The sequence below is a fragment of the Lepidochelys olivacea genome (genome assembly GCF_965140295.1).
Source record: "Lepidochelys olivacea isolate rLepOli2 genome assembly, chromosome: 2".
NCBI classification, from domain to species: Eukaryota; Metazoa; Chordata; order Testudines; family Cheloniidae; genus Lepidochelys; species Lepidochelys olivacea.
Genome location: NC_140412.1, coordinates 171,111,709 through 171,124,648, shown reverse-complemented (window position 1 = coordinate 171,124,648; position 12,940 = coordinate 171,111,709). Strand labels below are relative to the sequence as shown.

Below are 12,940 nucleotides of genomic sequence, written 5' to 3'. Positions count from 1 at the left end.
AGGAAACCAGCCCAATCTTGGCTAAACACTCCTTCCAAACAGGTTAATGATATGAGCTCCTACGTGCATGCGTTCAGTAGTCACCGGATCCTGATAGTTTTATTGCCTTCGGGGCCTCTCGCTTGGTATGTCTCTATCCTCGTAACCTACAGCCACATGACGAAAATTAAACAAGGGGTTTTGTGTTTTTCCCCCCTCCTTCATTGCTCTGGAGCTATTAGGTCAGCTGCTTCTGTGTCAAGAGGTCCCCCCTCCTCCTTTTTACATTTATATCTTTATTGAACGGGGGAGAGACCTGCATGGGGGCGAGAGGGGCAGGGGGTCCGAACTACCAATGACAGGATGCTTCTCCAACCCTCCCGCTCAGATAATAGCTAACCTGGGGTTAAAGATTAATAGGCAAGCGAAGCAGGATATAAAGGGCCGGGCTTGGGCTCGCCCGTGAGTCACCTGCCTCTGCAGCCCGCGCCACTGGGTGTAGCGGGCCCGGCTCCTCACCGCCATGACCAGCAGAAGGGCTCTGATCTGCGGCTGCTGGCTGCTGCTCCTCGGCCCACGCCTCGCCTCCGGGGCCGCCCTCCAGCCGCTGCACTGTGCCCCGTGCACGGCGGAGAAGCTGGCGCTGTGCCCGCCGGTGGCTGCCGGCTGCCCGGAGAGGGCCCACCAGCCGGGCTGTGGCTGCTGCCAGACCTGTGCCCTCCAGCTGGGGGAGGCCTGCGGGGTGTACACAGCGCGCTGTGGCCACGGGCTCAGCTGCCAGGTGCGGCCAGGGGAGCTCAGACCCCTGTTTGCCCTGACCCATGGGCAAGGGGCATGCCTGCCAGCAGCAGATGCAGAAGGGATGCGGATGGCAGAGGCTGCAGGTATATCTGTTGGATCATATTAAAGGAGTTCTGTATTAAAATCACAAATGAGTTTGATTCCCCATAGTTTAAATTCCAGGGTATTACTAATTAAGAGGTCTCTTGGTTTTTGGTGCTGTTTCTCTCCCTCTAGGTGTGAAACTTACAAGCTGCTAATTGCGTTAGTACATTCTAAGACAGAGTCTGTTAATTCTTTGTAATGAGAACTACTCACAAAGAGAGAGACTCAAAGCAATACTCTGTAACAATAGAAACAGCACCCAGAGACTCCCCGCCCTTTTGTTGTATTAACAATTGTGATTAAAATAGAGATAGAGGATGTACGTGGATGGATGCTTGGTGGGGATAATAACTGAATGATCAGGGAAGTGCCAGCCTAAGAATCCAGTGTCCATCGGCTGAAGAAGGCATCAAGTGGAAATAACCAGAGGACCCCCCCCACCCCCGGAGGGCAGACTGGAATCCACCCAACAGCCTCAAGAATGGGAGAACCAAAGAACAAGATGACATCTGGCAGCACGGAGCCGTCAGGAATGTGCCATCTGCTGATTGATTCAGCAACAGCATGATGAAGCAATTCCCATAGACTGACATAGGAAGAAACGCCTATAAAAATGGACTCTGGAAAGTGAGAACTTTGGGGTCTGATTCTGCAAACCAACTTCCAGGAGCATCAGATAGGCATCTGAAAAGGCCCTGCTCCCTCCTCATGTCCAGGCCACCTGGCCAGTGGCTTGGCATGAGCAACTCTAAGGCTGGTAACTATGATAACAACCTTGCAGAACCTCTGTGTGTGTGTGTGTGTGTGTATATGAATGAATGTGTGACTAAATATGAGATTGAATGGAATGTTATAGCTCTAACTAACGGCTTACTATGATTCTTTCTATATTCACAATAAATGTGGTATTTTGCCTTTTCCCTTTTAATAAGATCCTGCTGGTTTTTATTTTATTGGCATAACATATCCATACTGTGTCTCCCTACATATACTGCAGGTGTTATGCCAGCCTTCTTATGGCAGGTGCTATACAGAACTCAAGCCTATGCGCTGTTGATAAAACTGTGGGAACAGGGGGTGCATGGAACAAGCAGTGATAGAAGGAGTGCAGGGGTGCTGCTGATGGAAACCATAGATTTGGTGTTTGTCATTACTACTTCAAACCAGGGGAGTGAGGCGGCACCCCTAGTTCCAGCACCACTGAAGGAGGGGGCATTGAGGATGATCCGCTCTGGTTGAGCTGGTTGGAAAATTTAGAAAAGTAAAAAATGTAGATGCGAAACGGGGGTGGGGGAAGAATCGGCAATTTTTTCTAGCAAAATTTTCCCACTCTCCCTGAGACGCATCAGACACGCTATTAAGGTGAGAAGGCAGGACAAGGGAGAAACCAAAACATAGGTTGTGAAAGAGTCAGAATCCGCTATACCTCCTTGGAAAGGGATTCAGAGGAATCTATTGATTTTTGCTTGTTTAGTGTTAAATGGTCATAGCTGACCAGGTCAGAAACGCATGGAAAAACTTGATTTGAACCATAACAAATGGTTAGATGGTAGTGGATATAAAATTTTTGCACTGAGAGCAAAACCACTTACAGTTGCTCAAGTGTTACAAGGAGAGATGCATTTGGATAGTATTGCAGAATTTCAGCAATTTTTGTGATTGAAATCCTGGTGATTTTACACTCTTCCCCCTCTCTCCCCCCGCCCCCCAGTTTGCCCAAAATATTATCACAGGAAAAGTACTTAGTGCTATTTTTTTCAGTTGTTTTTTTACTGTTTAAGACCCTGATCCAATAAGATACTTAAGCATGTGCCTAACTTTAACCATATGAGTAGTCTCAATTAGTGTTAACAGCCTCTGTTGATTTCAGTGGAACTGTTCATGTTCTTAAAGTTAGGTACAGGTACCTTGCTGAACCATGGCCTGAGTGCTTCATTGTTTGGGCTAGTCCCTGTTTATTTGATCTACTACATGTTGGCCAGTTCTGTTGCCTATCTGTATGAATTATTTCGTTGATGTTTTAGCTAGGCCCTGGAACTCACTGAAACATATCATGAGTACATGTTTGGGGCCATCCCTTTCAAAATTGAAAACCACACCTCCTCACACTACTGAAGGCTCCAAATTGGTTACAATTTCGATTTGAGTGTCCTGTAGTTTAGCCCACCACCTGCACTGCATACCACTGTTGGGTGAGATCATTCGTTTCTAATAGTTTGCATCCTAAATGGTAACAAAATAATTGGCTCGTGGAAGACTCTCTGCCATATTTGTGCTGACACAAATTTATGACAGGAGTTTATTTTGCTGCGATACACAAGTATAACTCCTAGGTGAGCTACTAGAATTAATGGGCTTTTCTTAGACTCATTTGATGGGTTTGGTCAAATAAATGCAGAAGATTACTGTATCTTAGATTATTACCTTAATGGTACTGTTGTTCCCATATAGACTCTCTGGAACCTGAGGATGCACCTCCAGAAATTACTGAAATAGCACAGGATCAGCAGTTCAACTATCAACTGTTTCCCATTGGCCAGGACAAGTCTCTGCCTTGGAACGCCATCAGTGCTTATGAAAACATGAAAGCAAAGAGGATCACCGAACTAAAGAAATGGAAGGAGCAGGTGGGTTCTCCTACAAGCTTTCAAGTAGCATTTTATTAATAAACTTTTGATTTGCAATTCAGAATGAAATGTTCATATGAGACTAGAGGCTCCATTGACTTCACATTATTTTGTGCAACCAGCCAACAGCCCTTTTCCTTTGGAATGTCTTGGTCAGGTGCTTAAGTGATAGACACCTTTTGCATTTACTTCTAATTTGCCTATCACTTAAGCCCCTACACAGAGGTAAATTTTATCCCATGATAAATACCTGATTATGTCATAGCTCTCCAGTGCCCAGAAAGTCCAGACACTGATAATGAGATACTAGCTAAAACCACATATATTTGCCTATTTACGATCACAATAAAATAGTATTAAACAGGTGCACATAAAACATTTAGGAAGGCTGATAATAATGATTCATTTCTACATTTGACACTGCCAGACTACTAAAATTCAGCATGGTGTGTATATCAGTAATTTAAAGCACCACTTGAGGGCACCAAAGAATAGACGTTCGGAGGCGTCATCCAGAGTATTTGTATAATGTGGATGGAGCTAAACTAGATAGAGAGGTAGTATGGACCCAATCCTGCAACCCTTACAGTAGTAGTCCTTACTTGTACAGGCCCCAGTTCAAAGGAACACAGAAGCACATTCTTAGTCTGCTGCTATTCAGGACAGCATTTAAGCACATGCTTAGCTTTAAGCATTCTGTTTAAGTCCCATTGACTTCAGAGCTTAAAGTTAAGCTTTATGTTTGTTTTCTTAAGTGCTTTCCTGAATTGGGGCCAGAAGTGCTTACATGAGGGTTCCATTGTGTGAAGTTTTTCAGGATCACACACTAAGGTTATTTTTGTTTTGCTAAAGTAAAAATATTAGTTTGATCATAGCACCCCTATTTACCATTATTCAACATAAAACATGTAGGCTGTTGTTTAGTTCTTTGTTCATAAAGTTATGCTTTTTATTTTTTAAACAACAGTGAGAATTACAGAGAGTGTTACCCTCAATTTTACACTTTCTGGATTTTGTTGTTATTACGGATGTGACATGATCCTTTGCTATAAAATTACTGTCCAGTACATTTTAAGGATTGGTTGACAGCCATGTCCAATTGTTTAACTGTATTATAATTATTTGCAAAAATAAATACCAGAAAAGAATTGTTAAGTAAGAATCATTGAAAATGTAACATTTTATTATGTTTTGTGCATGTATCAGGAATAATGATTCATTTGACTGAATTTGCAATCTACTCCTGCGATGTCAATACAGTACATACAGAGGGCAACAAACATTAGGGTATACGTTTTTGCAAAAAGTCTATTCTGTGTACATTAAAAATAACACAGGAAACGTACATGCCTAAAAAATGTAAAGCCAGATCCTCAGATCCTTCTTTGAAATCAACAGGGCTATCCTGATTTATACCAGCTGATGATATGGCCAATAGTGTCTAACCATTAACATGATTATTTAGTAAGGGGAATGCATGGGAATTTAGGAACATAAATCCTCGCGTTTTGGGACAGAAAATAACCCTAATGACTAAAAGACAAAGGGCTAAATCCCCTTGAATATTCCATTTTGGTTCCTAGTGACACAAATGGAAACTGCAGGCAATGTATCCAAAGGAAGAATTCAGGCCCAAATTGCAGCTTCATCTCTTAGTTGACTTTATGCTGATTTTTATAGATTTTTTTTTTTAAGTCAGCATTTATATTACATATATAAATATTCTTTCAGGGACCTTGCCAGAAAGATCTCTACAGGGCACTGGATAAATTAGCTAAAGCTCAACAGAGAACTGGAGAAGACCTATACAAATTCTATTTACCAAACTGCAACAAGAATGGATTTTATCACAGCAAACAGGTACTTTTGTTTTTATTGCCCACTCACACTACTGTGACTAGTGGTCAGTTACAGCCACCTTTCCATTGCAATCACCCATCCCCAAACTCAGAGTTTTCAGTGGCTAACTCTATATGAATTGATCGTGAAAATAAGAATATTGAGTTTTCAGATTTGGAGCAAATTGGGTTTCTTTTCTTTTTTCTCTTTATGTGTGATCTTAATGCTCAGATTGGCAGAAAAGGAGGCTGAAGTCCTCTTTTTATACATAAAACAGATGCAGTACTGAGCCCTTCCAAAGTACTTTAACCTCCTGCCTATCCTTAAACAAGTTCCAACTCTGTGCTCCTAATCCGTTATGGCATTCGTAACCGATCTACATTCACAATATGCTTTGTAGTTAGCATGGTGATTGTGTAGTAAGGGCTACGTAGAAGGAAGGAAATCTATGCACTGTGGGTGACATTAGGCCCCATGGACATCAGGTCAGGATTCTATCCTCCATATTTTGAGATGAGATTATCCTTCTAAGAACAGAACACAAAATACAGCTGTATACATTGTATATGGAAGATATTACTGTTCAGATTCATAAACAGTATAAAGAACAAGGAGTACTTGTGGCACCTTAGAGACTAACAAATTTTTGTTAGTCTCGAAGGTGCCACAAGTACTCCTCATTCTTTTTGCTGATACAGACTAACACGGCTTCCCCTCTGAAACCTATAAACAGAATAGTTAATCTGAAGAAGCTATTATGAGATGTATTACAAATGAATATTAAGAACAATCTACAAACTTTGGCTATTTAATCAGGTTCACAGAAGTCTTGTATGCATGACCATGTAGATGGGTTAAGTTCCTCCCCTTTTTTAGAAGCATCACAACACTATATTCAGATAAGAGTCCAGATTAATCTAACGTGGAAGGAATTCAGACTTTAGGCTAAACTCCATTCATACCTGCTTAGTCCATATCTGCCTTCTCATGGCTAAGACTAGCATGAATCTCCAAATTCTGGATGATCTGTCATGATTTAATATAACCTTGAAAAACTGTCAAAAAAATTTACCAGTCCATTCGAGGTCCCTTAAATTTACACCACACCCACAGTCTCCACTGTTTGCATTCCTGATTTCATCGTTCCCTCGCACCCCCACAACCAATCCCCCACTCTTGCTCTATTCTAACACACAGTGACATGCAGTTGTCTTAGGCGCACCATCTGAAATCTTACTTCAGTGGAGTGAGAATCAAGCCCCTGCATCAATGTTCTTACTCCCAGCTTCTACACTCTGCCTTCGCTCCCCCTCCCCCAGGAGAAATGTATGACTCTCCGTTGGGAAGTCAGCAAGCTGAATTTTGCAAACTGCTTTAAATACCAGTAGGCTGCAAGATTGCACCCAGCATAGTTCAATTGGGGTCACAGGCCCAGTTGCTATATGGTTTCTAAAACCTAAGCCATGAGTGAGGAGGGTGAGAGGTTTTGTAAGAATAGGGTGTGATAATACAAAAAGTCTGTGCAGTGCAGCTTCCTGTTTTCTAGTTCTTGCGATTTCCAAATACTTGTGCATTTAGTTTCATCGTGTCTTTTTTCCCCGCCCCAATCATCCTAGTGTGAAACTTCGCTGGCTGGAGAGCCTGCTGGATGTTGGTGTGTCTATCCAAGGAGTGGGAAAAGAATTCCTGGATCTCCTGAGTTGAAAGGCGACCCTGAATGCCAACAGTATCTCAGCTCACAAGAATAAGACCAAACACATGACAGCATTTCCATTTGTTGGTAGTGCTCACTCCCACAAGGCATACCATTGAATTCAGCGGGACTAGTCACACATGTCTAAGTGATTGCAGAATTGGGCCCCATAACCTGAATATTATATATATATATATATATATTATAATGAACTGCTTTTGTACTCTACAGATGCCATGGTATGTAAACCCACTGAATTATTTATTTCACAGTAAATTTATTTTTTGTGTCTGTGTTGTTAATTTATATTCTCAAACACTTCATAACTTTATATGTAAATACATAATATTATTGCTCTTAAAGATATGCATTTTTCTATTCTAGAATAGCACTACTAGTTAAACTTCAGTTGGAATAATACTAAATATCAGAAGGAAATGGCATGTAAAACTTGCATTTTGTATTATGTATTTATAGATTGCAGCTGTAAAGCTGAATTTTTTAGAAAAAAGCTGTTAGAAAAGAACAGGGTTAGGAACTTATTAAAAACGCATTTCGTTTGTATAGCATGTTGCTTTTCCACCTCTGTTTCAATGTCAATCTGTTTTGTTTTTTGCCTTTTAAGGAATATTGACTCTGGAATATATAGTGAAACACTGACAGGAGAGTATTAGTTTATATTTTCCAAACATATGCACTGGATATATTGTAAAAATAACAGGAAATATTGTACAACCTTTAACAGGTAACTTGTTCACATGCTGACATTGTCATGTTATTTAAGATGAGCTATTAAATAATTTCCTTTGGACACTGCTGGCTTGTTGTTTTCAGAGATATACTGTACTGTAACTCTAAGCTGTAGAGTCAGAATGGAATCCTTTCAGTGGAGCAGGAGTGAAACTGCAATCTGCTCTGAGCAGACAAGCATGGTGGGCAGTATAGTTGAAAGCAGGTATCACCTTGCAAAGAGGTCACAGGCCCCTTGTGCTGTTTGCTGGCATGTGATGAAAGCAGCAAGCCTCAAGAGGGAGTAGGATACAGGGGAAAAAAAATCACTCCTTAAGGATTCCACCCTCACCTCTGGGGAAGCAAAAAAGGTTCTCAATAAGGAGGGTGGGTAATTGCTCTCTTTCCTCCCTATCCTTGTCATAGCCCAGACAATGAAAGAAGCTCAGAATATTTGCCCCACCCCAGGGGACTTTTTCCAGATTAGATGTATCCTGCAGTCCAATCTTGTCTTTTTCCTAAAGTTCTGTCTCCTTAAGGGCAATCCATTTTTCTTGTTGGGTTTTTCTTTCTCTCTTTTTCAATATCTTCTTGTACTTTTGGCCTGAGCGAACTGAAAGCCCAAAATGTAAGTTATTATAAAACTTCCTGGATAGGACAGCTGGATACATTCCCTGACCAAAGCATGCAGCGAGGCAGCGTGAGTGTGTTTGAGACAGTACAGGGACCTGCAGGATTGACAGTGAAATGCTTCCTGCACCGAATGTCATGCTCCCGTTCTGCAGCTCCATGGCTTGTGGGAGCAGCACTTCCCACCCCGTGAGTGAATGGTGCAGTGAGATCTGGTTTCAATCTACTTTATCCACTGCCAAAAGTGGAAGGGGAACCATGCAAATCTACTTTCCACTTAGAAACAGGCTAGAGAGGAGACGATAACCTTGTCTCAAGACCCAACAGTAGAGGAGCTCAGCATAAAATCCTCTGCAGTTCCTTGGAAAAGGCTTTAGGTTTGATGGGGGTGGAGAAGCTGGCTTAACAGAAAATCTTATTTGTTTTGCCTTATAGACTTTGCATTTGCCAGGCGTTAGCTAGATTGATCGCTGCCCCAGGAGTAGAGTCAATGCAGAGATGGAGAATATGCTGCTTGCATCTCCCCTGTTTTGCTGCTGCTCCAGGCCAAGAAAGACTCTATGCCAGCCCTGGGGCTGCCCTAACTTGTGCCTTCTGCTGCCATAGCTTTGCTGGGTTTGCAGCGGCAGGGAATCACAGGCACCCAAGTCTGCTCCAGTCAGACCGCCTCTCAGCCATGCCCCACCCCGAAGTGGCTTGGCTTTAGTACAGCAGTGAATTTCCCCCCACTCTTGTTTTAACCCCCAAAGTCCAACGCAAGCACAAGTCTCCTCCTAATACTGGGCTCTGCTAAGTGTTAGGCAATGTTGCCTGTGCATCACTTACCTGGAGGGGTATCGGCAGCTGTGTCTCATAGTAGACTTTGGAGGGGTAGCAAAGTGGAGGGACTGAAAGATCAACAGCATCAGCTCTGCTTCGCTTCCACAATAGAAGAGTCTGCTGCAAAGTTTGTTTGTGCAGGGAGCAGAGCTCTCTCTGGGGCTGGTCCGAGATGCCAGCAAGAACTAAGGACTACCTCAAATCTCACCACTTTCCTTTCCTAGAGCAAAATGCACTCCTTGGACCCTGTTTTCACTAATAAAAACTCTGAACACATCAAACAATCATCAAATCCACACACAACTTTCCCCCGGGGGAGTGGACTGGGGAAGGAACCACAGGTAACACAGGCTAGTCACGTTGCTGAAGGCACACACAGACCATGGTGATGGGCATGGTATAAGAACCTAAACAGAAGCTCATAGAAAAATAGATGAAGGCTGCTTCCTCCTGAAAGGTCAGCTGGAGAGGTGCCCACAGATGACGAAGCCTCTGCCCTTTAAGAGGACAACCCCATTTCTGACCTGAATGATAAATTTGGAGTTCCGGTGTGTCCTGGCACTGCTGTCCCCAATCTCACAATCATCAATGATTCTCTCTCTCCCCGCCCCCCCCCCCCTCCCTGCAAAATTAATGAGTTGTGGCCGGGAGCAGAGGTGTACCATGGCCCAGCAGCTCCGTGGCGGGGGGGTTTGGGGTGGAGCACGAGCGTGAAAAGTTTGGGGCCCACTGATTTAATGACTACCACAATGCATACACATAAAGGAGAGAGTTATAGTTACACATGCAATCTTGTGTTGTTGCCTGATGCTTTAATACTCAAATGTGCACCCATAAGGTTGTCTTAGGTGAATTTTTTTGTAAGGAATTTTATAAATTTTTAATTAAAAATGTTGGGGTGGAAAAAGGACATTAAAAAGGAAGTTTCTTTCCCTCACCAAGCCTTTGACTCTTTGCTGGCTTGTAAAAAATTAGCCACAACAGTGCCAGTAAATTCCATAACCACAACTAGAACACCCTACTCCATGCACATTAAGAGGACTATACCAAGAGCTTGCACTTCTGAAAACACATGCTGCTAACTTCCTAAGTGCATGAGAATGAGCCAACAAACCTTGCAAAGCAGGCAGCAGCCCTGCTTAACCACACCCTAATTTACAAGCTCTTCAAAGGCCCAGAACCCTTTACAAACTGAAAAGTTGCCTCTGAGCTCTTTCATATTTCAATTAGAGCTTCAGGAACTGTGTGAAGGGTTGCTTGCTCAGTCAAAATGCACCTAGAGTAGGCTGGGGGCAGGTCTACACTACAAACTTGCATTGGAGTAGCTGCACTGGAGCATCTAATGAAGATGCTCTAAGCCGAGAGGAGACAGCTCGCCCAGCAGCTTAATAACGCCACTTCCGTGAGAGGTGGTAGCCATGGGTGTGGGTATCAAAGGCCGGGGGAGGCTGAGCCACCACAAACAGTCGTGCATGGCCCCACTCACACTCCTCCCTCAGGCCTCCTCCTGCTTCCCAGCACTCTGTGGCTCTTCCTCTGAGGCTGGACTAGTGGGGGGGGGGGCGCGGGGGGGGACCAGATGGATGGACGACGACGACCCGCCTGCGGCCAGGGACTCTGGACAGCTGGAGCCAATGCTTGCACCACCCACCCACCTGGCGCTCTGGGACTAGAGGCTGCATCTTCCACCCGTCCGCCACTCCGGGGCTGGTGGCCGTGCCGCCCGCCTGGTGCACGGCGAGAAGCTCTCTCGCCAACATAGCACTGTCTACACAGGAGGCTATGGTCGATATAACTACATTGCTCAGGGGCATGCATTTTTACATCCCTGAGGGACGTAGTTATACCAAAGTGCATAGTGTAGACCTGAGCTTACTGAAACTAGGTGGGTAAGGTAGCTTTTATTGCATCAGGGTCTGTAGGCGAGAGAGTGAGCGAGCGAGAGAGAGAGAGGGAGAGATTCTGAGCTTACACAGCTCTTCTTTCAGTCTGGGAAACGTACTCACTGTCACAGCTAACTATAAGGTGAAATAGATTGTTTAGCCTAAGTAGTAAATACATATTTCAAGGGACCATTCAAGGTGACGTGGCCACAGGCGCTGACTTCTACTTTTCCCTGGAGGTGCTCCAGCCCTGCTCCTCCCCAAGGCCCTGCCCCACCCACTCTGCCTCTTCCTCCAAGGCTCTGTCCATGCTAAGCCTCTTCCCACTCTTGCTCTGTCCCACCACCCTTGCTCCACCTCTTCCCACCACCCCCACTCCACCCCCTCCCGCAAAGCCCCCACCAGCAGCTCACTACTTTCTGTCCTCCCCAAAGTGCCTCCCCACAGCCGCCAAACAGCTGATGGGGGGGGGGGCTCCAAATAGCTGTGGCTGCTGGAGGCTGAGCACCCATTATTTTTTTTCTGTGGGTGCTCCAGCCCTGGAGTCGGCACCTATGGAAGTAGGCCCATTAACATCCCTCTAGTCATAGCGGGGGAAGGAAGGGCAAGGGAAAAAAACAGCAATATGAGGGTGGCGGGGTGTAAGTGGGTTACATATTGCTGTAATAAGCCAGAAATCCAGTGTCTCTATTCAGCCCATGATTTTTAGTATCTAACAAAGTGATGAATTCAAGCTCCGAGGCTCATCTTTTGAAGGTGTGCAGGTTTCCTTTGAGAATGAGGACTGAGAGGTCAGATATAGAGTGATCACTTTGTAAAAAGTGTTCATCCACAGGTGATATGGTGTTTTTGTCTTTTATCACTTTCCTGGGTGAGTTTATTCAAGAGCATCGTGATTTTCCAGTTTCAACCACATCATTGTTGTTAGGGGCCATTAGCGCAGTGGAGGAGATACACCACATGTTGTGATAGGTATGTGAGGACCCATGGATCTTGAAAGATGTGTCATGGGGGGGTGCTGATCATTGTAGTAGGGGAGATATGTCTTCAGATTTTGCATCTGTTGCTCTGCAGGGTCCGTTGCTGCTTTGAGTTGGTGTTTAGTGGTCTATGGGGACGTTGTTTCTTATGATGAGTTTGACAAGGCAGGAGGTGTGTCTGTGAAGGCCTGACGAACAAGTTCAGGAAAGATTTCTCTCAGGATGTGGTTCCCATCGAGTATGGGTTGTAATTGTTTAATAATACCCTGTATAGGTTCCAGTGTGGAGTGGTAGGTGACAACGGGGGAGCGGGTTTGATTTCCGTATTGAAGCAGGTTTTCTTGGGGTAGTTGGGTGGCCTGTTGCATGAGGCAATGTACTTCTGTGGTGGACTGTCCTTGTCTGGTGAAGGCGGTTTGGAGCGTGTTAAGAGATATAGCCCGGACTTTCTCCTCGGAGTGTAGTCCGTGGTACGTGAGTGACTGGCTGGAGATATTAGCTTGCTTGGTATGGATTTAAGGCTTATTACAACAATCTACAACCCACTAACAATCCCTGCCCCCTCCAAGCTGCCTTTATTCCCCTTTCAGTCCTTCCTCCTCCACTATGACTGGAGGGGTGGGAAGGAGCCTGGGGCACTGGAACCTTTGTACGAACTGGGGGGGGGCGGGGTGCCAAGGCCAAAGCAGCTGGGTTGCCTGGGTGCTGACGGGTGGGCCGAGTCTGATGGGAACCTTTTGGAAAAGGAGGTGTCTACACAGGAAGATTGGTCTCCACCTAAACTAAACAGAGCCAGACGGCTGGCATGTAACATTAAAAAGGTCATAGAGGAGTTTTTAAATGAAGGGCTGGGGGAAAGCCGACAGATACAGATGA

General features: G+C 44.6%; 1 protein-coding gene across 1 annotated transcript; it reads left to right on the top strand.

Moving 5' to 3' along the window:
- The first annotated feature begins 455 nt into the window (after nucleotides 1–455).
- Nucleotides 456–7,808, top strand: IGFBP1 (insulin like growth factor binding protein 1). Its single transcript, XM_084618296.1, has 4 exons — nucleotides 456–863; nucleotides 3,316–3,491; nucleotides 5,223–5,351; nucleotides 6,947–7,808. The coding sequence occupies exons 1-4, from the start codon at nucleotides 503–505 to the stop codon at nucleotides 7,076–7,078; spliced, it is 798 nt and encodes a 265-aa protein (XP_084474422.1). The 5' UTR covers nucleotides 456–502; the 3' UTR covers nucleotides 7,079–7,808.
- The last annotated feature ends 5,132 nt before the right edge of the window (nucleotides 7,809–12,940 follow it).